The sequence below is a fragment of the Pseudopodoces humilis genome, chromosome 3 (genome assembly GCF_049639895.1).
Source record: "Pseudopodoces humilis isolate 2021_Gansu_Grassland_sample_001 chromosome 3, ASM4963989v1, whole genome shotgun sequence".
Lineage (NCBI taxonomy): Eukaryota > Metazoa > Chordata > Aves > Passeriformes > Paridae > Pseudopodoces > Pseudopodoces humilis.
The window spans coordinates 78028732-78053668 of record NC_142202.1 but is presented as its reverse complement, the minus strand read 5'-3'; the positions used below and the strand labels follow the sequence as shown (position 1 = coordinate 78053668).

At 42.2% G+C, this 24937-nt stretch overlaps 1 protein-coding gene across 12 annotated transcripts in view; it reads left to right on the top strand.

Moving 5' to 3' along the window:
- The window catches only part of ANKRD6 (ankyrin repeat domain 6), an 88914-nt gene that overhangs the window by 50305 nt on the left and 13672 nt on the right, over nt 1–24937 (top strand). For 7 of the 12 annotated variants that reach the window (XM_088052834.1, XM_088052840.1, XM_014263315.2 and 4 more), the window contains 4 exons: nt 4645–4901; nt 13353–13451; nt 21653–21751; nt 22315–22413. In XM_088052834.1, the coding sequence (XP_087908960.1) occupies nt 4782–4901; nt 13353–13451; nt 21653–21751; nt 22315–22413 (417 nt within the window). In that variant the 5' untranslated portion in view covers nt 4645–4781. Of the gene's footprint in view, nt 1–4644; nt 4902–9008; nt 9224–13352; nt 13452–15812; nt 16152–21652; nt 21752–22314; nt 22414–24937 lie in introns of those variants that run through there. The other 5 variants (XM_088052839.1, XM_088052831.1, XM_088052838.1 and 2 more) reach the window with 2 other exon arrangements.

The following is a 24937-nucleotide window of genomic DNA, read 5'->3' as shown; positions in this document are numbered from 1 at the left end:
CAAAAAAGAGATGAGCAGCATTTAGATGTAGGACATTTTCTTAGAAAGACTATTATTATAAATTAGTAGCTTTTATCTACTCTCCCATTAAAAAATATCTGGCTGCATATCTTAATATTGGGGTATTCCAAAATAATGTAGACTAATTTTATTCCATTGTTTATGTTGAATAAAATAAAGTTACCAGGTGCTGAGGTTTTTTCATGGACTACAGGCTCCCCAGGGAAGTGGCCACAGCCCTGCCAGAGTTCAAGAAGCATTTGGACAACACTCTCAGGCATACTTTGGGATTTTTGGGGCCATCTTGTGTGGGGCCAGGAGTTGGACTCGGTGATCTTTGTGGATCCCTTCCAACTCAGGAAATTCTGTTCTTCTATGATTCTGTGATTCTATTCAGCATAATTTCTGGTGATAAACTAAAAAAGAGAATTTGGGATGCCTTGCAGAAAAACTGTGGTACCTTGTTCTCTTTTTCCCCTTTCATCTTTTACTTCAGCACACATGGAAACTTTTTGTTAGCTATGTAAGCATTCTTTTATTCAAATACTAATTTAACTTAGTGATTGCATTGAGAATGACCTGTGCTCTGGCATTTCATCTTTTCCATTTAGCACAGGGAACTTCTTGAAATTGATTAGCTCATAGCTCCTAAATCTTTCATAGTTTTGGCTTTTTTCTCTTCCCTCAGCGAGGAAGCTGCTGGTTTTAACCCTTCACATGAATTTAGGAGAGTCTATTTCCTAGCCTTTCAGTATCTGTGATGTTTGATGTTTCCTGGACTGTCCTTTGGCTTTGGATTTGAAAATCCTCATTCCTGTGCTTTTTTTGTTACTGACGTGTAGGCGCTACGGCCAGTGGAGCAGCCTGGCAGCAGTTTGGAGGGGAGGGAGCTGGGGAGGGGAAAGGTGCAGAGAGTGTTTTTTGCCAGCTCTGCCAGTTGCATGGGAGAGAGGACAGAGTTGTACAACCCTGCCACCGAGCAGCCAGCTGCCCACCCACACGGTGCTGTGCCACCCCAGACAGACATCTCCTAAGCATCCACAGGGCAGTGTGGCTCAGTGAGCTGGGAGCATAATCCGTGGGGATGCAGCTGGACCTCAGTGCCTGGGGACGGTGCCTCACAGCTGCCGATTGGGAGCACTAATCCACAGTCAGCCTGTCCTTCTCCACGCTCCACTGATGGGGTGAGCACGTTATCCTCGGAAGGGATCGACCCACAACAAAGCAACTGAACCTGTGGGCATCACATCTGGCCAGTTTCCTTAGGAAGTAGGTGTTGCTTTCCCAGCCCGCCCCAGGTAAGTAATCTGATCTTAAACAAAGAAGCACTGAGATGGCTATTTTTCATTTAAAAATATGTTAAAGCAAAATAAGTGTTGTTGTTGTTGTTTTGAAGGCATAAGGCTTGAATATTCTCATGCTCTGTGCCTCCCTTGAGCTTCTGGATCTTGGGGGCGATAATGAGGGATTTAATTCTGGGCAGCAGGTGCTGGCAGCAGGGATGTGATGCAGTGCCTGTAATCGTGTTGTCGGGTTCATTTTGCACCATCTGGGTGTGAAAGGAGCAGTCAAGCTTTTAATTGCAGTCCTTGGGCATCTGGTACCTTCCTCCTGCTGCTGGGGTTGCAGACGTGGTCAAAGAAAGATGCTCTGTGTGTCTGAGGCACATAGTTAAAGCCGGGGGCAGCGATGCCACTGCCAGTGTAGCCACTGTGCTGGGGTTGGGTCCCTGGGGAAGGGAATGAGAAGGCTGTTCCCACTTCCACTCTTCACCCATCACCTTTTTCTACCAGGTCAGGAGAAAAGGAAAGTTGGTCTTTCAGTTGTCTGGGCTTCCTATTCTAATTGGACGTGTTTTTCTGAATTGCAGATAATCCCAGTTGAGGAGATGTAAAGCAGATGTGGTAGGGAATGTGACCTGTTGTTTGAGCAGGAGCCAGGCTTGTGCTGTGGCTGCCCTCTGGGAATGGACCAACACCCTCTGGAGACATGGGCAAAGTGGGAGATACCCCTAAAAGACCGATAGCTGAATTGGCTCCTTGCTGTGCTTTTAGGTACAATCCAAGCAGTGGAAAAGATAGCAAACTCCATGATAGCAGTGCCACGGTCACAGTCCATCCCTCCAGCGTGGCAGGGCAAGGCAGGAGGAGGCCCGTGATCTCAGTGTGCTGCAGTAAGAGAGAGGGAGAACAGTTAAATTAGGGAGTAGGATTTCCAGCATTTACCTTGCATGGGTTATCCAGACTTGTGCAGCCCTATGTTGCTGAGGTATTAGTGTCTTCATAGTGGCGTGGCTAGGATGTGATCTATAGGAGCATCTATGGCTTCTGCAAACTTGCGCAGAAATGTCAGTGTGTCAGGAAAATGTCTCCATTGAGACTGAGATTTTTGTAGTGAATATGCAATTCTGTTGGTGACAATGATGTCACTGCATTGTTTTCATGGGGTTTTTTTTTGTTGTTGTTATTTTTTAATTTAAAAGGTAAGAAAACCAAGCAGGTTCTGCCCAGAGATGTTTTAATATGTCAGTACATGCCTCCAGCCAAAGTGTTGGCAGCCAGCTTAGGGGTAAGGCTGGGGACAAACAAGTGATGGCACAGTTCACCTGGAAACTACCACTGCACAGGCAGGGGCTGGCACAGAAGCACACCACCCTCTGCCTGAAAAGCTCAGTTCTAAGATGTGCCCTGCACCATGTACTGGTCATGGAGGGGAGCTCTGGGGTGTGCTCCTGGGTGATGGAAGCATCACTTTGAGATGTGATGGGAAAGTCAGGGATGTGCTTGGAGCAGGGAGCTGGAATCATGGGTTGGTAGTGGGGGGTATGGAGGGAGGACGGGTGTTGTGCTTGCTTCAGAAGCACAAGCCGCTGGAAATCAAATACTTGAGGAGGTAAGATTGAAACTTGCGTTGTTTGTCACAGATCAAATTACTAAGTGTAAGCCATCTGTGTTTCCTGGCGCTTTTTAAATGGTTTGTACTATAATGTGTACAGCCCTCTGCCAGAGGAGCAGGGTATGATGTGCTAGTGGAGAACATGAGGGGTTTTTCTTCCCTACTTTCCATGTTACCAGGGTACAAACTGTGTCCATCACACTGAAGGTGTGGGTGGAAGCAGTCCAGTGGCACAGGGTACAGCACCACTCCTCTGTTGTCCTATGTTGTGCTGACTTTGAGGCCCAGAAACTCCTTGTCTGGTTTCTCTGAATAAATGTGCAGCTATTTCTATGTTGCTCCAAACATGTTTGCACTAAGAAAGGAAAAGAAACATGAGGAAAAGCTAATTTGAATCATTTACCTGGAAAGTGTATAGCCTAATGCTTATCCTTAGAAATCAAGAGTCAGTTACCTGGAGTTTTTACTGGCTTTGAGATAACTTTCTATTGATCTCAGAGAAAGCAGTAACTTCTCTATGCTTTCAAGGGCCTTTTTCTAAAATGCATGTAATATTCTGCATATTGTTCACCTTTAAGGGTGTTACAAGAATTAAAGCTTATAAAGCGTTCTAGGATTTATTAATATAACTTACCTTAGGAGTGCAAATTAAATTCTGTTACTGTCTACTACTACAAATTAACCTACAGCTTTAGTTGCTGCTGTTCTGAGATGGATTTAAAGGATGGCATAAGGGTGAAAGACATTGTATTCCAGTATTGATCTCCAAGATCATCTGGACCCTGTACCTATTACTCTTCCACTATGCAGAGTGTTTACTACTGGTGGCTGTTAGAGCTCAGTGCAGTGATATTTCAAGAGGGGAGGACAAATGATTTGTAAATACATTGGATATTTTGAAGATGTTTTTCTTGGGCTGAAACAATTAAATACTAAAGTGAGAAAAGGACAGATAAAACTGAAATCTTCCCAAACTGAGCAGGTTCTGGATCCCATAGCTCAAAGTGATCAGTGGATTCATTTTCTGTAATTATATCAGAAAACTCTTTTCTGCTGTGATGGCTCATTGGATGGGTCAGTGGAATCAGGGCAGACAAACATACTCACAGTTTGCATGAAGAGTGCTAAATCTGAATTGTTTCTGGAGTCAGTGGGGCGTGATGTCAGCTCGGTGGGGAGAACACAATTTCTCAGTGACAGCAAAGATGAGTGTATCCCAATAGCAGGTTGTGATCTCTCCCAGCGGTGTCCTTGGGATAGTTCAGGGGAGGCTGTGAAGCATTTTATACTCATGAGGGAACAGTCAGCTGCCTTTAATTGCTGACTGCACTCAATCCTCCCAGGGCAGAGGTTTGTATATTTATATCAGCAGCCAGTAACTATAACCTATTCTTGTTCCTTTGGCCAACAGTAGTTATCCCCTCCTTGGCTAATTAAAGAGTGGGAAACCTGGCGGGGGGAGAGAGGATGAAAGGGGACCACACAAGTAGAAGTTAGGCTGAAACAGAGTTAAGCTCTCAGAAAGTTTCAGAATTTTTTTCCTAACCAAGGGGAATGAGGGCACAGTCAAAATGTGCTACTGTCTGTATCCCTCCACTTTGCAACAGAAGTGCAGTGTCCTCAGGAGGTTCTGAGGAGTTTTCATGATCCCTCCCCAAACCAATGCAAAGGTGAACGCTCAGGGAGGAGCTGCTGTAGTGCTCTGTTTCTGAAAGCTGTTTGACAGCCGTGTTGTTCTCTGATCCATAGGTCCAATGGATGGCATAGCAATAGCATCACTGTCCAGGGAGCTGGAATCCTTCCTCGCCTGCCTGCATGCTGCTTGAACTGATCCCAAGCCTTTGTTTTCGGACTGAAGAAACCTGAAAACCTTTCTCTCCTAATTCATGAGCCAGCAGGATGTGGTCGCCGTGCTTTCAGAACGCCTGCTTGTAGCCGCCTACAAAGGCCAAGTGGAGAATGTGGTGCAGCTTATCAACAGGGGTGCCAAGGTAGCAGTTACCAAGGTAACGAGAGAAAAATGCTTTGCAAAAGCCCTGGGAACTAATGTAACTCTTCTAGACCATTGTCTGTGAAAATGCCCTCCTAGCTTTACCAATCTGAATGTGACTGAAGTTAGTGTTCAGATTTCCTTAAAGTTTGCACTTAATAGCTCACGCAAATTTGCAATATAGTGCACGTCTTGTGTTTATACCCTTTGCAGGGGACGCAGCTGGGATGAACACTTAGTCCTTGCAAACACAGTGTGTCGACAGAGGGGCAACATTTTTCAAAGCCTGCATTGACTTTTGAATACTGTGTGACCTGATGAATGGAGTAATTCATCACTGTCAAGAGAAGGCGGTTCAGGGCACCCATCTCCCTGGGTCAGGGGATGGGGAAAAGCCACCTCTTGTGGCAGGGTAAAGAGACACAGAAATTGTTTCTTGCTGCTGGAGTCTCTTGGTGCAGCAGCCTCACTTATACCAAACATCTTCATTGATTTGTTCTGTGTAGTCCCTTAGTCAGTTCCAAACTTGGGGGTTGCAAACTGTGTTCCCCATATCTTTGAGAAAAGTCAGTCAGAGGATTTCTGCTTAGATACAAGTGAGTTCAAACTGATATTCACCTATTCCTAATGCTCAACATGTTATAAATAATATTATCTTAGAAAAGATGAGAGGTAACTGCCTGTTGCAAAGAAGGTTTGATCAGCAAAAAACCTTAAAAAGAACTAGGTAAGTAAAATCTTTGGAACTGTAATATAGAATTTGGGGTGTGCTGTTTTGATAAATTGTTTTTCTCCATCCTATCTACTTTTATTTGTGTTTCCATATTGGCTTTGACCATTACATATGTATAGAAGCTAATATTTACAGATAGAAAACACATTTGATAAAAAGAGGAAAAGACAGAATGCTTATCTGTCAGTGACAGTTGTTTTCAGTACCTTCACAATGTTTGAGTTGTAGATAATATTTATTTTGAAAGTTGGAGTGATCCAAGGACAACCTGTGTTTGTAATTTTGGTTTGGCAAAAGAGGTAGCCTCTTGCTGATAGATACAAAGCACAGATTTAATAAGCATGAATAACCATGTTTGGTTCTGTTGTCCAAGCAGCTCTGTAGCTGATGAACAGCTATTAAAGGTAGTCAGTAATAGACGAGGAAATACTGACTTACCTGGCATACCTGATTGGTAGCTCAGGGTTTTGTGGTTTTCTTTTCCTTGTTCGTTGGTTTTTTTTTTTTAAGATGATGAGCTTTGACACTGCTGAGGGACCTCTACTAATTACAATAAGAAACAAATAGTGTAGGTTTGACTTTGAAAGACAAAATCGGGTTATTTTGGTATAATGCAGATTTCCTAGAGTTGACAAGTTTTTCTTTCCTATATGACATAGGTGTCTCTCTTGCCTTGCCTTGTTGTTCTGCCCTGTGTGGAAAATCAAAACAAAGCTCATTTGGCAGCAAAACTGTGGCCAGGTACAAATGGCTGGTGTTTCTATGGAGACATGTGCTTGCCAGCTATGTTGGAGAGCTGTGAGCTCTGAGGCCATTCCTGTAGCTCCCCAGGTACTACAGCATTGTAGCTATTCTTTCCTAGAAGTTGTGTGTGTGTGTCATCCCCGTGGAGCCCAGAGAGGGAAGATGACAAAAGCTGTCCCTGTTGTCATTCTGAATGCATCCCAGCACACAGGCTGGTACAGATGGGGTACTTGGGTATCCTGGTGACAAGCCCTGCTCAGAAGAGATGAAGTCAGATCCGCAAGACTGTGGAGGAGTGCACACAGAGGAGCAGGGACCTTCTCAGAGCAGCACCAAGGCTGTGTGTACAGGCTGTTTTGAAGGTACTCTTACTCCTCCCACGCTGTGAGCCAGAGAGAGCTGAGCTCAGTGTGAACCAACGTGGTGCCCTCACCAGACCCCATCCATTCAGGCTCTGTGTTGGCCTGTCCAGGTGTACACAGTGTGGAGTTTGCATCTGGCTCTCACCCAGCCAGCCAGCTGCAAAGGGAGAGCATGTGCATATTTGCCTACTAAAGGCTGTATAAACATAGCCTGGAAGAGCTTGGCTTGCTAATCTGATGGCACACAAAGGCTGGAAGGAGAAATATGTTTAAAATTAAGGACAAGGTTGTCACAAGAGCAAGGATGTATAAATTAGACTCACGTATATTGAAACTGGAAATCTGGATGGTTTCTTTAGCCATCACAGCAACAGGTTCTTGTGCAGTCTTCTACTAAGCAGAACCAAGCCCAAAGTAAGAACAACTTTCAGAGCAGAGGTTCTTAATTTTAGAATGGAAATTAGATGGCAGACTTTTTCTAGTGCAGTAAAATAGACAAAGATTTCAGATAAACTGAAACCCAGAACCCTCTTCTCCCCCAAGATAAAACTCATTGAACAGTGAAGCATAAAAATAATTTTATCCATGTGCATGCCTTAGTTCTGGTTTACCTGTATTTCTTCTATTTTTATTAGTAGTTTTCAATTTGTTCTACCTAATTATAAGTTATAGGGGTTTGCTTCCAAAAAAAAGAGAAAAGCAGTATTTGGTACTTGTCAACCAAACTTCCTGCTGAATTCTCTGGGTTTTACTGGAGGAAGACACATGGAGACAAAGCTCTTTGGAGGGAAAGAAAAAGTTCCCCCATCACAGCAGGCTTTAAATGTATTTCTGATCCGCATCTGCAAGCACAGACCAATTGTTGTGAATAATACCACAGAGCCACAGATTGAAGTGTCCAGGATCTAGAGATAAATGCTAGAGTTCTTTATTCAAAAATGATTAATCGAGCATAGCTTGAGAAAAAATGAAGGATATTTTCTGTAACAAACCAAGTACTAGTAAATGCCTTATAGCTGACTTGTCTGACAGTTCTGGTTTTGTCCTGTATGGAAGGTCATATGATGGAGTTGATTGTTGCTTCAGCAAACAACAATTCAGCTGCAAAATAGTATTTAATTTTTGTCACTTCTGAGTAGATGATTTCAGAAAAAAAGAAGAAGAATATGAAAGGAACAAAATGCAATGGAGAATTCACATACACATGTCCAGGTGCTGACTTCAGCATTATGGTGAAGATGCACTTCTTTCATTTTGACAGCATTACTAGTAAGGCATCTGTGCAGGTGAAGTCAGTATGGAAATGTGCACCTGCTCTGATTCCAGTGAGGGACACTCGGGCTCATTCCAGATTTGAGGTCTTTTAAAGTACATGAAGAAGAGCTGATGGCCGCTGGGTCACACAGGTGATGGCAATCTGACATCAGGGAGCCCAGAGTGGGAGAGGGCTGGTGGCACTGTGTGGCACATGCATTGAGCACCCATTGTGGTGCTGGACCTCTGCCACTAGCTCTGTGGGGTTGTGGCCCAGATTGTGGGCAGGTGTGGTGCTCAGCAGAGGCTTTGTGACTCTGCTCTTCTCAAAGGGTACCTGCTTGGTCAGGGTGCTCTGTTGCTGCTCTGCCTGATGTGACAAAGAGATAATTTCCATTTTTACACCTTTTTGTCTGACATTCTTCACAGGCATGAAATGTGTAGGTGATTTCTTTTATGAAAAGGAAAAAAATACCCTGAGCAACTGGTTGTACATACTGGCTCATCAATGCCCTGATCAAGTACTTGGGTGAATGAGCTTCAAAAACTGGAAAACTAAGAACTTAAACCTTTTCTTCCAAGCAAGAAGCTGGTCCCTTTTTCAGTCCTTTTGTGGTAGAGCTCTCTTTCAGTGAAATTACTGACAGCTGCATCTTTGGCACAAAAGTCCTGGGACTTTTGCTGAGCTGATGTGCCTTGCTGTCCTCCCAGCATGTTGTTGTCCTTTTCCTGAGGATATTGGGTTTGCATGGCCAGCTTTTGGTAGCAGGAAGGGCTATGGATGTAGTTTCTGTGAGAAGCTGCCAAAATCTTTCCCAGGTCTGGCAGAGCCACTGCCAGGTGCCTCCAAGACAGGTGTGCTGCTCGTCAAGGCTTGGCCAATCAGAAATGCTGGTAACCCCTCAGGGATAACATATTTAAGAAGGGAAAACAAAAAGTTACAGAGAAGAAGTAATTATAGCCAGGGAACAGCAGTGAGAATATGTGAGAGGAACAATTCTGCAGACACCAAGGTGAGTGGAGGAGGAGGAGGAGGTACTTCAGATGGTGGAGCTGAGATTCTCCTGCAGCCCATGGAGGCAGACCCATACCATAGCAGGTGGATGCCTGAAAGAGGCCTGTGAATCCATGAGAAACTTGTGCTGGAGCAGGCTCCAGCACAATTGAATTCTGCAGAGAATGGATGATCATTCAGAAAAAAAAGCCCTAAAGAAATACAGAAGATGGTGCTTCTGTTTTGATTCGGTAATTTTTTGATTTAACTTTTGAAGTAGTCATGTTATGATTGCACAATATGGCAACACTTTTGTAATGCTGAGGTACTTTAAATCTCAACTTCAGAGCATGTTGAGTTCTTTAAAGCAGTATCTCTTTTCCTTCTTTTTTAAGCTTAGACAGAAACAAAGAAATAAATGTATTTTGGTTCTTTCACATTTCTTCACTCCTTCAGTTTGAAAAGCTATTTGTGTCTGTTTTAAACAATAAATAAAGATAAATTAAAAGGGACCAGCAAACACTTAGGAACTTGCTGAACGCCTATTGAGGTCAATGAGAAGCTTTCTCCTGACTTGAGTGAGCAGGTTATTCATGGAGAACAGTCTAACAAATCATCAATGTGAACAATGTGACAAGACTTGCATTTTGCTTTCAGGCTTTCCAATAAAACGTGGACAGGCATGTTTTTTTATGGGTGCAGAAGGGATGACTAAATATCAGTCCTTGTGCATGACAAGAGTAGTGTGAGATGGAGAACTGAATGTCCCTGCAGAAAGGTATCTACACATACATAAACACAAGGAAAGATCATGGAGCCTATGGTGCTAAGGCCCTGTATGGGTTTGTTGTGCAGTGTGTATGCATTGGCAGCGATGCTGGGAGGATTCTGCTTTTAACTGGTGTGTATCGACAGCTGACTGTCAATGTCTGTAAGTCAGAGCACAGATTTAATGCAAACAGAAACCTACCCTTGCTCTTTACTGCTGAAGTTCATGTGGCTGTTTACAGTGCCTGGCTGCAACCCAATACACCCCACAGCTACAGCAGTGTGTCACGGTGGTTGGAAGTTGCAGCCTTAGTCCAATAGGTCCCATTTATTTTGTCAATAAGTCCGTGACACGGGACCATTTGTATGATTTGTTGCCTGATGAAGCAATTGTTTACATTTGAATAGAAGTCCAAATTGCTTTTTTTTTTTTTAACATATGACTGACTGCTTTATTGGTTCATTAATCCCAAGTGGTAGCAGTCTCTCATTTGTATTTGTAATAACCCCCAAAACATTACAGTTCATATTTGGCAAGGCTCACACGCTTCTAAGTCAGTAATCTGCATGTGGAACAGTCCCTGGGTTTGGTGTTGTGTCCTTGAAGTGAGCATCTAGGAGACACTCTGGTTTGTATGTTTTCTTTCCCCCTAGGACCCTTGTACACACAAGGTTTATTCATATAAACCCCTTCTTTGCTGCTGCCTTGAGTGCAGAATGTCTTTATGGAGGAGACACACAGAGTTTTGTCTGTCTGCCTTCATCTCTCTACCCCCTATATATTTTGGGTAGGATGAATTGCAGTGAGAGGAAAACTTGGTGGGCTTAAAGACACGAAGGCGAGAGCAGCCCTGACTTGCTGCTGTGGCATGGACTTGTTTAGACTTTGTCTCCAAAGCTTGTTTTTTTCCAAGTTTGTCATCACAGCATGATGGGCACCCAAATTGCCTTGTCTCTTCCTCACAGTTTGTTCTGGGTTGGTGTGTGCATGTGTATGTGCATTCATATCTGTGTGTATGTGTATTTATGTGGGGATTTGATGTTTGTCCAGTGTTTGCATCGCCTGCACTGGAGCAGTTGTCCAGCTGTACCACCCAACTCTGCTCTCATTTTGATGTTGCTGGGAAGAAAAATAAAATCTGGCATGGCTGGTTCTTGCAGGGTTGTGATTAATCTTGAGATGATCAGTACTCATCCAAAAGCCTGAGCATCTAATCAATGTAATATGCTGGAACTGATCTTCCTTCCCAGTCTCCTCTCCTGGTTAGTGTCACAGTTTTTGTTTACAGTGTCCCTTTAAAGTAGGAAGAACTCAAAGACTGCAAGTGTGCAGAAACTCTGGTTCCTGAAGGCCTCTCCTTAGGGTTCTGCAGTAGGTGAGACACATCTCAACCTATGTTTCTGGATAGAGAATCTGAAACACACAGACACTCTGGAATAAAAATGATCCTTTAGTCTTCCAACTCAACTGTGCCAGCAGGCATGGTTCATGTGGCAATTGCCCAGAAAGGTGTGTTTGGTGAGGAAAATATGTCCCTTGTATTCAAATAAACTCCTATTCTGATTTCATAGCTTACTTTTAACACTGTACCTTTAACTGCATGCCATAACTTTTTTCGTGGTTAGAACTGGTTATCTTATTAGAAAATTTCCCTGCTGGAATATATATTCATGTTGTTGACACTTCCCTTTTAAAGCACATGAGCTGGCTTCAAGTTGGGTTTGTTTGGGATTTTTCCTTCTCCATGCACAGATTGCTATAAGTTGTTTTCATGGTGTATTAATAATCTTCTGGGAAGTGAGATGCCTGGATTATGTGATTTACTTACTGGCATTAAGGAATGTAGAAAATTGGGATCCACAAATCTGAATGTGCTGAAGGACATGTTCATAATCCAAACATGCTGTTCATTGTTGGGAATGATTTGTTAATTTGGAATTTTTTCAAATTTTCTTTTGTTATTTATTTTATTATTTTTATTTATTTATTTATTTCTTTTTATCCTTCTATTGCCTGGGGATTTTTTGCCTCCTGCTATTGATTTAGCTGGAACAGCAACATACCCCTGGCTCTCCTCCAGATGGAGAAGGAAGTGTGGTCGGTGCAGCTCAGTGCCCTTCGATATAGGGACAGGATTTTAGGGACACATGGCCAGATGAAGCCAGAGGTACCCAGGCAGGAGGCTGGGTGGTGCCCAGGGGCAGTGGTGACAACAGAAATGAGCCCTTTCCACACCTTTAGCGGGGCAAGAATGGAAGTTTTTCTTACGGGAATGAACTGCTGCTGCCAGCAGGGGACAACATGCAGATTTTGAGGGAATGTGTCAGAGTGTGAGTGAGGATTTTGTCCTCAAATCTGCCCCTTTAAGTCAATAATGTAGGACAATTAATCAACACTTAGTGTTTCTGAAGCACAGCACAACTAATCAATAATGACACAAATGTTTTTCCCTCAGCCGTTCTGTTGATTCCCAACAATGTTTTTCCTTTTTGCTCTGAAAAGGCCGAGTTAATGAGGCTTTACCAGATATGTGGGTATGGGGTTTGCTGTATGAAAACAATCTTGTCTTGAGCTTGGTTTATTATATACTTGAAGTAATTTTCCTACTGAAGAAGTTGCTTAAAACCTCAGAGAGCCAATGAGTAGTTCAAGTGTGTACTTCAAGCCACTAGTCAGACAGCTGTTGAAGTGTTTGTCCCTTCTGTGGTTGATGTACTAGGGCTGTTTATCTTCCTTTGCAGGATAAATCATTGAGTGGAAAAATAGACAACAGCACCGGTAGTGAAGGAATAGATATATAATGGATACAGGTGAAGAGTCAAATGACTTTTAATGTGACCCTCACAAAATGCCTAATGGAGAAAACAGCATCCTTTGTGAAGATACTTCATGAATTTAGCAATTGCTGGGATCCCGTTTTCCTCACTGCCATTAAATAATCTGCAGTGAACAGTTTTAGTGTTGTTGTTTCACAGATCCTAAGGTGTTTCACTCACTTTGAGATTTTAGAGAGAGAGAGAGGTAAAAATAAGCATTGTCTAAAAAAATCCTGGCAGATCTTCAGCAAAGTGAAGTTGGTTGTCATACACGTGAAGTCACTTGGAGTCATTACAGGCCTTCCACTCCTTTCCAGGGCAGCATCTTTCATGTGCAACAGCTCAGTAATTCTTATCTCTGTTGCAAAGACAGTGCCCATTACAATACATGAATTAGCCAGTTACTGCAACTTGACTGTACAGAGGGAAGGTGACAGCAGTTGATAGTTCCATGCTCCAGAGGGACAGAAACAAAAGGGTCATGAATTCTGCTCAAGCATGGACACAGAGCCGGATCTGAATTTGTAAGGAAGTACTCTTATGTGAATGTAATATCCCTTTTGTAGAGTGTCATTGGGATAAACTGAAATGTTGCAGAAGGTGGAGAAGTTTTTTTCCAGCTTTCACAAAACCGGTGTAAAGCCTTTGTCACACTAATACATGTCAGTTGCTACTATTGCAGGTTTCAGACAGTGAGGTACAAACAGAATGATGAAAAGGAGATAAAACTCTATTCAATTACCATGCATTAAAGTTATTAATCTTAAGGTACTATTATTTTCTTCTCATTCATAGCATGGCCGGACGCCCCTGCATCTTGCTGCCTACAAGGGTCATCTCCATGTTGTCCAGGTTTTGTTGAAAGCAGGTTGTGATCTGGATATTCAGGATGATGTAAGTAGATACAACCTTCTAACTTGGGGTGAAGGGGAAAAGGTGATTTGCAAGTAACAGTAGACATTCACTTGTTTGAAGTAGGATTAAATGCAAACAAAATATGTCTATTTCCTAATTCAGAGATGTAACCTCTAATTTGGAGATGCAAAATTGTGTGGGAAACAATGTAAAATGTGGTTTTCAGTGAATAGTTTAGTCCTCTTGTTCAAGCTGCAGAGCTTTATAAGAGCACTGCTGGTGCCAGGCAGGTGTGAGAGTCATCATCTTCTGCTTCTGGTAGAAGTGCACAAGGAGTTCATTGTGGGAACTCGCTGGAGGACATCAGGTAGGGGACATAACCCGTTGTGATGTTTGCCTGAAGTGGGAGATGCTTTTTGAGTACATACATCCCTCAGTATCCATAACAGCTGCCCTTAGCACAGTGCTCTGCCACGGGGAGATCATCCTGGTGGCACCATGCTTCATGTGGGGGTGGTCACACCTCTGAGGTTGCTGTGTGGTGAGGCATCAGCACAAAAGCCAGCTTTAAATTTAACACATGGTAATTTGTGTTCATTTGGAAAAATATGTAAGTTGCTGGAATTTCTTGGGTTTCTGTAAGAGTAGTTCTAATCTAGGACTGGGCTGTAAGGCGCTTTGGAGTGACAGGTAATGTGGTTTTAATTTCCTCACTGGTGAAAAAAGGTGTATGCTGAAATGTGCAATAGTAGTTGAATAACCATGATTTCTTCAAATTAAGTGCTAAATTCTGATGGCATGCTAGAAGATGTTTGAGGTAGGGTTGCTTTTGTTCCCCCTGTAATATATAAGGTGGACATTCTTCAATGGCCTTAGAGGTCCAGAGGTGTTAGTAGAGGCACCTAGAAATACTTGACTAGTAGAAGGACACTGGAAATGTCTAGGTGCCTTTTTAAAATGCCCTTGGGCATTTGTTTGCATCTAGAGAGTTAAAAGTCTATAGCAATTGGAAAACTGGTTTCTTTCTCTGCGTGAGTAGCTGATTCCCTGTGAGACGTGAGCAGTCTGCCTGACAAGCTTGGGGCTGGGGTACTGATGTGGCCAGCTTTCTGCGGGAAAACTTGTTTTTCCAGGAAAAAAATTTGCTTCCTGCTTCCTGTGCTTTTTATTCTTTCCCTGTGCCCATCTGTGAAATGGAGCAGATTTCAAATTGCAATGGGAGATTCAGTTTATTCAGATATGTCCTGGGTATGCTTTTTGACTTCTCCCAGCAGAAATGGTTCATTAGGTATTGAAGACAAAATTGCAAATACTTCACAAATACAGCCAGTTTTCCTGAGAAAAGAAAACTGCTGCTTTAAGAAAGCAAGAGCTTCCACTGATTTGGTCAAATTGAGTTTCTGTGGAAACTGATTTTTGAATAAGTCTGGTTCATTTGTTTTAATCATCTAGAAATAAAGTCTATGCTGTTTATATGTAAACATGATAGCCATGATGTAAAAACAGTAAATCAATATTTAGCATCATTTCAGTTCAGTGAAGAGTCTTGTAGAAAACTTGTAGAAACACTCAGCTCATAGAAGAGGTATTGTCTTATGAGCTTCTCAGGGGCTTTGTTCACAACAATTGGATACTGCATCTAAATGTGGCAATTAATATGAGCAGAGAAGATGCATACTGGATTCATAGATACTGTTTCTTTAAAATATATTTTGATGTATAGTTCCGTATTTAGTAGTAGTAGTAATTTGGTTGGGATTAAGGAGAGCCTCAGGAGATGCTGAATTTCAAAGGGTGTTTGGATTTGTCTTGCAGGAGGAGGAAGTCTAAAACTCCAAATGAAGATTTTTGCTTGCAATAGGTATTAACTAAAATTTTTTTGCTTTCCTTTTATATAGGTCTTCAAAGAAGGTTCTCTGCTTATGGCTTCTCCTTGTATAATTCGTTTTTTGAGTTTATGCCTCAGAGAATATGTTTGTAGTCTCTTTTAGTTGCAATCTATTGATTATGCCTTCAGCCACTTTTACTGTGTGCTTATGTGGCAGTGAAGGCCTCTTAGTCTCAAGTGTTGATTAACATCTGTGTGTTTCATTGCTGTTTTTCAGGAATACAGATTTAGGTTCAGATAAAAAATATCTGTGAGAGCGGGGAATATTATATTTAATTGAAAAGCGCATTATTTTGTTGATTTTGGTCCATGGCATTGTTGTGATAGCACACAAAAATCCAAAAAGATAACCTACATTTTATTTTTCAAAATAACAAGAGAAACCTAAACAATTTATTTTGCACTTTTGATCAAATTCAAGACTAAGTTTTGATTCGCCAGATGAGAAGCAGAAACTTTGAAGTTGCTAATTGTTGTGGAGAGATTAAAATGCTCCCTTTCATGTTCTACAGATGTATTCCCTAATCACGATAAGAGCCTTAAGAATTAGTTGAAGAATGACCTCCAGTGGCCTGGAGTGGGATTATTATGAATTTCAGCCGGTGGAGTCCAGCTCTGTAGAGTATGCCACTCCAGGAGCTGACTCCTTCCTTCTCCCTGCCAATACTGACAACTCTTACTGGGATCCCAGTGCCATCTCTGAGTGGTCAATGAGTGTCCATACAGCACACACCTCAGAAATAGTCCAGGAGAAAATTGTCCCGGTGAAGGAAATCAAGGATGAAAAAAATAAGAGAAACCAGAAGAGAAAGGCTAGGAAGGAACCTAGAAGATCAGAAAGAGAGAAGGAGGTTAGAACTCTTGTGCATCAACCCTGCCCCACGCCTGACGCCCGTCCCGGTGCATGCTGCGACCCCCCGGTGCGGCGCTCCGGCATGGCCGAGCTCCCTGCGCTGCATGGCTGCATGGCCCGCTTGGCCCTCCGTGCTCTGCATCCAGTCTCCTGCCCTGTCTGCACCCTTCAAAATCTAACTGGGAAAACAAGTTGATTTAGAACAAAGGCCAAAGGCCCCGGAACTTACTTTCTAGAAGCTCTGGTTTAAGAAGCAGAAAATTAGTTTCAAATGGAACAATAGTCCGGGGTTCATAATCATTTCTAGCTGAATGAAAATATGCAAAGTGGCTTATTCCTGTGGTCCCATTTCATTTAAGCTGTAATTTGTTTTGTTCATGATTATTTTCCATGCCTTGATCACTTCTGCTGGTCATGCATCATCATTTATTGTGCAGAGTGAAGTTGTTCTTAACTGCGTATCATGACTGCCTCTCTGTAGCAAAAGAGGAGATCAGCACAGAGATACTGAGAAACATAACAGCATATTCAGTTCCCTTTGTGTACCACTGCTTCAGGGTATCCACATATGCTTGTATGCTCCTGCAAGTATTTAACACTTGGCTATATTTTAACTTTAGAATATTTTGATACATCTACTGTGAATTTAGTGGCTTGATTTTAGATTATATGACTTTACAAGTTCTGTTCTGCGCTTTGTATCGGGGACTGAAGCCATGAGTTTTTTCTGATTGTTTTGGTGGTGTATTTTTCAGTTGGCCAAAGTTGTGGATGCTCTATCACTAGAAGTGTGCAAAGCCAGGCTGGATGAGGTGACCTGGTCTAGTGGAAGGTGTCCCTGCTCATGCAAAAGAAGCTGGAACCAGATGACCTTTAGGGTCCCTTCCAACCCAAACCATTCTGTGATTCTATGATTTTGGTGCAATTCTCCTGCAGCAAGATAGTCTGTTGATTTCTGCAAACATAGAAGTGAGGAGACAAAGTGTCACATGAGAGAAGGGCTTTAAAAGAAATTGTACAACTGTTGGATGCTCTGGAGAATAGGAATGTGCAGGAAAAAATGTGGTTGTAGGTTGGGGCTTTTGAAATCAGAGAAAGGAAAAATTAGCATGTATTACAAAATATTTTAAACCAAATCTCATTAATTTGTGTCTGTAGAGTCTATAATAAAGACCCCAGTAACCCAGGAGAGCTGTCAGAAGTCTACCTGAGACTGTACTGGAAGTCACTTGTGTTGTTTTCCCTCAGAGTGAACTTCAGATGTAAATAGATACCTGCCCAATGTCCAAGTGCCTGGTCCCAGTGGTTGCATCCACTGTTTTAAGATTGTCAACACATGAAGAAGCTCAGGGAGATAGCTGCACACACCAGGACACTGGGCAAATGCCAACAGCCATGCCAACAGAGAAGTGCTAAAGAAAGGCTAATGCCGGAGTCCATGGGGAAAAATCAAGAATAAGGTGTCTGCCTTTCTTCAGGACTTGCAGCCTGTAAGCCTCTCCTGAAAGCAGATGTTTAAGCCCTCTGTAAAGAGCATAGTTCCCCGCTCTGGAAATGTACCTGCTGCTGTGGAGGAGCCCTGTTACAGGCAGAGCTCTCAGATGTGCAGTCCTGCATCCTCTGCATCAGGGCATGCAGATTTCTATCCCAGTCTCCCAATGTCAGCCTCTTACTATCCCAATGAATACCAAGATTTTTTCCTAAAAGTGGAGAACTTTCAACACTGCAGTGCTGCCATGGCAAGACAAAGTGAGTGAGCAGTGCTACCTCTGGGCTGCTGTGGAAGAGTCAGCAACCACTTCCTCCACTGGTTTAATTTTGAAGGGTGGTGGCTGTGCCTGCAACATGTGTGGATCTTCTTCCATCAGGTGTGTGACAATGGCACTCACAGGGCCAGAGAGAGGAGGGGAGCTGCCTGCAGTAGGGTGTGCCATGCCACCATGATGCAGTGCCCTGTGCCTGCCTTGCAAGCTGGCACATCCAGGGCATGGACATGTTGGAGTGGAATCTCCTGAGTTTGAGCCACCTTTAGGGTTCGACAGAGTCTGAGGAAGAGGGCTGAAGATTCACCAGTGTAGACCTTAATGCCTTACTTCTCTTGAGCCTCGCTTAAGTCTTTTTGGCTTTGGGCCCACATCTGCATTTGGGCAGACTGTTGTTTCTGTCAAGGTCATGTTTCTGTGACACGACACTGGAGTTGTCTCTCTTCATTGCTACTGATCTGCAGTCTGTTCCTAAGGCATAAATCTCTTGGAAACAGGATCATAAATTGTGCCTAACGTAATAGTCTGGACAGTTAATATGCATTTACCAGTGTAATTGCTCTTTGAGCCTCTGGAACAGACCCCTAATGCTTTGCTAAAGGCAGAATTCTAGTGAGTGCTTTCAGAGACATTTATTTCAGCAATTAATAAAAGGTGCACAAGTCAGTGATTGCCTGAAAATTCATGCTGTGAAAAACACAACTCATCTGTTTTCTCGGACTCCATGAAAGTCAAGGCAGGGATTTTCTTCACTGCTGATGAGGAGGGAAGGCAGGTTGGAGTGCAGTGGTGCAGGCACTGTCATTTTTAGGATGGCTGTGTTCTCCGTGGCTGGGTTGCTCAGTGGCTGTCACACAGAAGCCATCAGAGTTTCCACAGCACTTCAAGCAGTTTAAGGTTAAAGTTTGTGCTGAGGTGTAGGGGAACAGTGGACCAGGTGCTGTGCTCTGGCTGAGGGGTCTGATGGTGGTAGGGACACCCTCACCAGGACAATGATATGTGCCCTCTCTTCACTGGGAGGTGCCTCAGTTGGTGAAACAAGGTTTGAGATATCCTCTGACATGGATGAGGTTACATGGTTATTTTGTCTAGTTGGGGTGTGGGTTGGACCTTACTCTTGGATGCTCGTGTAGGAAAGATGTTATAGCCAGAGCCCATACCTTAGGCAGGAGGCACCTGAGCCTGCCATTTGCAGGACTTGTGTCCCTTCACCTACTTTCATTTCAGGGACCAGATTATATTTTGGGACAAAGCTTAGGCGTGGCTGAAGCTGTCGCAGTGCTGCTCTGCATCCCCAGTGTATGGAACGGGATTACCAAGGGGGACCTGGTGTCACAGCAGTGAGGTGTGCTGCCCACTTTTCAAACAGACAAATGTGTTTATACAAAATTTAAATGAAGCACTGTTAGAAGTAGCTGTCTTGCCAAAAAAGCCCCAAAAGCTAAATAGTCTTTGACCTCACTGCACTTACTATGATGGGAACAGGAACAGCCTTGATTTAAACTGTCCCAGTAAGAATATCCCTACTTACAAACCAAATCCTGTACAATCCATTCCTGCTCCAAATTTGTCTTCTCCCCAGTAATTTTCCTGACTGTAAAGCAGTAGGAACCAACCATTCATTGTTCAGATTCTATCCACTGCAATGTCAGTTGCCATTTTGTTTTAGTCTGTTTTATAATATCCTCTGTAGGTTTGCTGGTGCATCAATACCACTTGGCAGGGGTAGGTTGGCAGATTACTTTCCACTTCATGATAGTCAGATAAAATGATTTTTGCATTGTCCAAAAATGACTCACTACTGCAGTAACAGTAGCTGTGCCATTATCAAAAATCAGATATCAAATTCTTCCTCAGTTTGTTGGTGAGCAGATTTCCATGTAGTCATAGTAACCAGTAGCTATTTGACATTTGTACTTGTGAGGTGGTATAATTTGGACATTTTCCATAACATTTTGGTTGTCGTTGAATTTGGAACAAATACGTAAGTTCAGAGCACTTGCCATGCTGTCAGTTTTCCAAGAATTTTTGTTCCTACTTCCTGGAATCTTTACCGTCTTTGTTGAAATATTTTGTTTAAAATACATTTCCAGTTGCAAGAACAAAAGTAAAAATATGTAACCTCTAGAAACAACAACAACAACAACAACAACAAAATAGATAGCAGGTTTTTAAGAAGCACCTTCAACACAATTTTTAAAAATAAACTTCATCATTATAAGCCAATTTAATGATTTACCAGTAGGGATTACTGAAAGTTTGTGGTTGACAATGCTCATTTTTTATACATTAATAACTATTTTGGTGTCATTAGCACAAAAGAACCCCACCAAAAGCAATTTTTAAGTCAGCTGCAAATGGCCTTTGAGAACAAATTGTTCAAATATGCCAGTTATCTAAAGACTTGAACACTCTAGAATAAAAATACAGAAATTCCTGTAATTTTAATATTTAATATAATATGCTATTATCTGATAAAGAATTTTAGCAGAGAAATTTTTTGTCTATTTAGGACTTGGTTTCCTGCAAGCTTTTTTAGGACACATGGCATATCTCTGCCTTGTGTGTTTGTGGTGACCATTATCTAGAGAAGCAGAAATGGATTGGATTCCAAATCTGTTTATTCATCCCAAAAAAGTCTGTGTACAGCTTTGAAGCCTGTCTCTTTTCCTGGATTCAGGTTGTGCTTTGGCATTGCTGGTTCAAAGCAACTTCAAAGGAAAGACAAGACCAGTTGTTGTGGAAGCAGTGGAGCTACTCCAGCTCATTTTCCCATTGTCATTCCCCTGTCTTACGTCCCTACACACTGCTTCATAAATCCTTCTCTTGCCCTTCTTTTATTAGGTTCTCACCAACATCTGCATAAAAACATATAGATAACCCCTGATGGGCAGGGACAGTGGTTTTAAGTTTCCCTAGTTTTCAGCTTCTGGAAGGATTGCAGAAAACTAAAAAGAAAACTTGGGCTCTCTGGCTCAGCAAATGAGTTCAGCAGTTGTTAGAGTGGAGGTAGATGTGCAGTCAGACAAGATGACCACATCAGCATAATTTATTTTGGAAAGCTGGCCTTAAAGGACTGATGTAGGAGACTTGCTTGTTGCTGCTATGTGACGGGTCAATGAGAAATGAAAGTCGCTTGGACCTCAAGATTGCTCAGTTGCTTGAGTGAAACAAGTGGATGGTCCTGCAGTTGTGGTTCTCATTGTAAAGTTGCCTCCACTCTTAGCACTAATTGGTAAATTCATCAGAGGTGCTGAAGAGATCAATCTCATCTCATGCTCCTTATCCTAAGCAGGGCCGATGGAACAATCAGAGCCAGGGCAGGAGAGCCTTATCCAGTTAGTGTAAGTCCTGGAGGATCATTATGATGAATTACGACAGCCTGTAATTCCCTTTAGTTCCCTACAGACACTGATGCCTGTTAGACACATAGAGCCAAATGTGTCCAATGCACTGCCTTCTAGTACTGCCATGTTTTTAGAATGCTTCAGCTCTCTATTTGGGATTGTGATGACTTGCAAACTTCTGTAAATGGTTTGTAGCTCTGATACTTTCAATAACTTCATTAATCTTGGAAACTTTTATGGTAGTTGTTTAGGGGGACTGTTTCCAAAAGCAGCTTGGATTTAAACAGTATGTGTGTCGAAGATGCAGCCCCTCTGTGTGTTGTCTGCATTTGCATTAAGTCAAAATGAGGTGGAAATTGTACCAATTACAAATTTGCTTCTTTTTGCAGGGTGACCAGACAGCGTTACACCGGGCTGCTGTTGTAGGGAACACCGATATAATAGCAACTCTGATTCAAGAGGGCTGTGCTTTGGACAGACAAGACAAGGTAACAAAACAAAAGCCCTGTGGGATGGTAGCTTTGGCACTCAGCAATGTTAAGGTCTCAGAGAAGAAGTTACAGTTTATACTCCTTAGTACGTGTCTGATGCTTTGAGAGTAATTGGAACAATTACACTGAAAAAAAAGCTGTACAAATTACTTTATGATAATTTACTTTTTTTTACTAATTTTACTAATTACTTTATGATAATACTTTAATGCAAATTACTGATTTAGTTATGCTTTTATATTAGGCTGATAGTTTTTGGTTTAAGAGTCCGTTCTCAGCTCATTAAGGGATGAATTAAAGATTCTACTTTACCATACTACGCCCTACGCAAAAGACTACACAGTTCCCATCCCATGATTATCCCAGAAACTTGAGAATACCAGGCTGTAAGTTTAATTTAGGAGTAAATATAACTAATTTCATGTTCCAGACAAATAATAGTATTTTTACCCCCTTCTAAAAATAAAATAGAAAATAAGCTAGTAGGAAACAAAAATATTTTTAAGAGTGGGTTGGTTATACAGCCCCTAACAGTCTCCTCTTGTGCGTGTGCTCTTCAGGATGGGAACACTGCTCTTCATGAAGCTTGTTGGCATGGATTCAGTCAGTCTGCCAAAGTGCTTGTTAAAGCAGGAGCCAACGTTCTTGCCAAGAACAAGGTGAGACCCATGGAGGAGGAGCTTTCAGTTCTGGTCTAAGGTGGCTGATTCTCAGAACTGGAGGTTTCTGTCCGTGCCATTTCTCAGCAGGTGGGGGACCAGCTCTTAGTGGGATTTTTTTTCTTCTTTTTCTTTTCATTTATTACGCCTGGATGGTTCATCCACAGGCATTAGGAAATTCATATTTTGACAGCTGATGCAGGAAAAACTCAATAACACATTGAATGATACATTAATTACAGCTGAGGAACACTGCCATTCCTGTAGAAGTCTCCATGGTGCTCCAATTTATACTGAGGAGATTCATTGTGATTGGTGTGATTTAAAATGGAAATGAATTGTACTAATAAGAAAATGGTATCGAAAATCTGTTTTTCTCCAGAAATTAAACCGCCAAAGGCATGTAAGCCATAGAGAGAAACAAAACAAAAAAAGTGTCTTTTGTTACTAAGTTCTTCCTAATATATTAGCATTGTCTCTTCCCAGAATCTTGTAATGAACCTGGATTATATTCCTTTTGGTATTTATAATACCTTGAGAGCCATTTAGAGGAAGTAATAACAAAGTAAAGGGGTTTAGTTCCACTCTAATTGTTATAACTGAGGGACACTTCAATTCAGTAATTCAGAAGTTAACGGAATAGTCCAGGAAATGGTGGTAGCAGCCCATGGTGTGAGCAGAGTCAGGGTTTGGACAACTGTGATGCTGGGTTGGTCAGATCACATGGCCTGGCACTGTGCCCTGCATGACAAGGAGAGGAATTGCTTTAGGGAATCTCTGAGCATTTTTGGTAAATGTGTCTCTAAAACAACAACTGAAAGGGGCTGGGAAAGAAAGGAGACAAGGAGACATAGATCAAAGTCTAAGATTTATATCAAAAAGGCATGTTTCTTGGGCATAGTGTTTCTATAGGTGCATATGTGTATAGGCACTATAGAAGCATATGTCTGTACAGTTGTGGTGACTTTGTGGTCTGCAATTACATCATCTTCAATATTATCTTATGTGTATTCCTTCTTTTGTATTATTTCAAGTACCAGTTTTTATTTACTGTAATTACTTTTGCTGTAATGTCCACCTAGATTTGTATCAAGGGTACTTTAGAAAACTTCCCATGCTTGACTATGCTTTGTGAACCATTTTGCTCCTATCCCTGGATATGCTTGTCTGTGTACACACATACACTTAGTACAAAGGTGTGGGCTTCAGATGCAAGTCTGGTTATCCTGCATGCTTGGGTGCCTCTGGGAATTAAAAGATTTAGCTTACAACCCAGTTTATGTCAGCTGGAGGCAACCTCTCTGGGAAAGTATGTGCACAGAATAGCTCAGCAGGGTTGATGGCTGAAATATGACTGGCAAACTTAAATACTGCCTGAGCAGCTCCTGTGCTAGTCTTTGATGTCTTACCCTTTGCATTTCACTCTTTGGGTGGTTTTTAATGGACAAGATATATTCTCAGGAGCTGCTGAAAAATGTGGGAATCATGCATGCTTGCACGTGCTTTTACCCCTTTTGTTTTCAAGAAAAAAGAAAAGCTAAAGTCTACTTAATCCCAAAATGGTTTCTCTGTTCTCTCAGCTTTTTGTGTTACTGACGACAAGGCATTATCATTCTGACAGCTTTTCTGGCAGCCAAGGTTGAGTGCCATGTGCAGGAGCGTCCCACAGACTGTAGACTTACACCTGGGAATTGTGTGATTTTGGATGGATGGGAGAGATATGGGCTGCTAGATTTGCCAAACCTGTGAAGCAGCAGAAGATGGGAAGGATTTGACACAGTATTTTGGGTAGCTATATTCCTCCTGCACAGTAGTCACCCTGGAGGTGCAGTTTATTTTCATTTAAGTCAGCTTAATAAAACCCTTTCTGCTGTGATATATCATCCAATGAGATCAGCTGTAGCCTTATTTTTAGATTCTCCATCAGTCTGTACGTTTCAGTGAAGATTCCCAGACTGGTACAACTTGGACCCTCTCTCCCTCTCAGAAGTTGGTAAGAGATTTGTCACCCCATGGGAGATGAGCCAGATGAGCCACTCAGTCAGCTCTGACCCTTGGCACTGTGATTCACCCAGAACTGAAATCCTTACCTCTGCCTTCCCACCAGGGCCAACCTGCCAAACAGCAAATGATAGAGGCATTGCAGAGGCTTTTTAGAGATAAATTTGGGAGGGAAAAACTTGACACTTAAACACAATTTAGCTGAGAAGAAAACGTTCATGTCTGCCACAGCTTAGAGACTACATTCAGGTCTGTAATATGGAAGTGAAGACCTAAGACCACATCTAAGGGTTGGCTTTTATAATTCAAACCCTGCAGCTTTGATCTTGTCTTGAAAGAAAGGGGGACAAATCAAAGGACATAATCAAGGTGAACAGGTAGTGTAGTAAGCCTGGTAAACCTTTTTACCTGAGGTGATTTAGTTTCTAGCTCCCAAGAGCCAAAAACCCTGAATGTTTTCAGACCAACAAAAGCCAAATGCTGCCAGAAAAACTTGTCAGACCAATAAAATTGTTCACCGTGT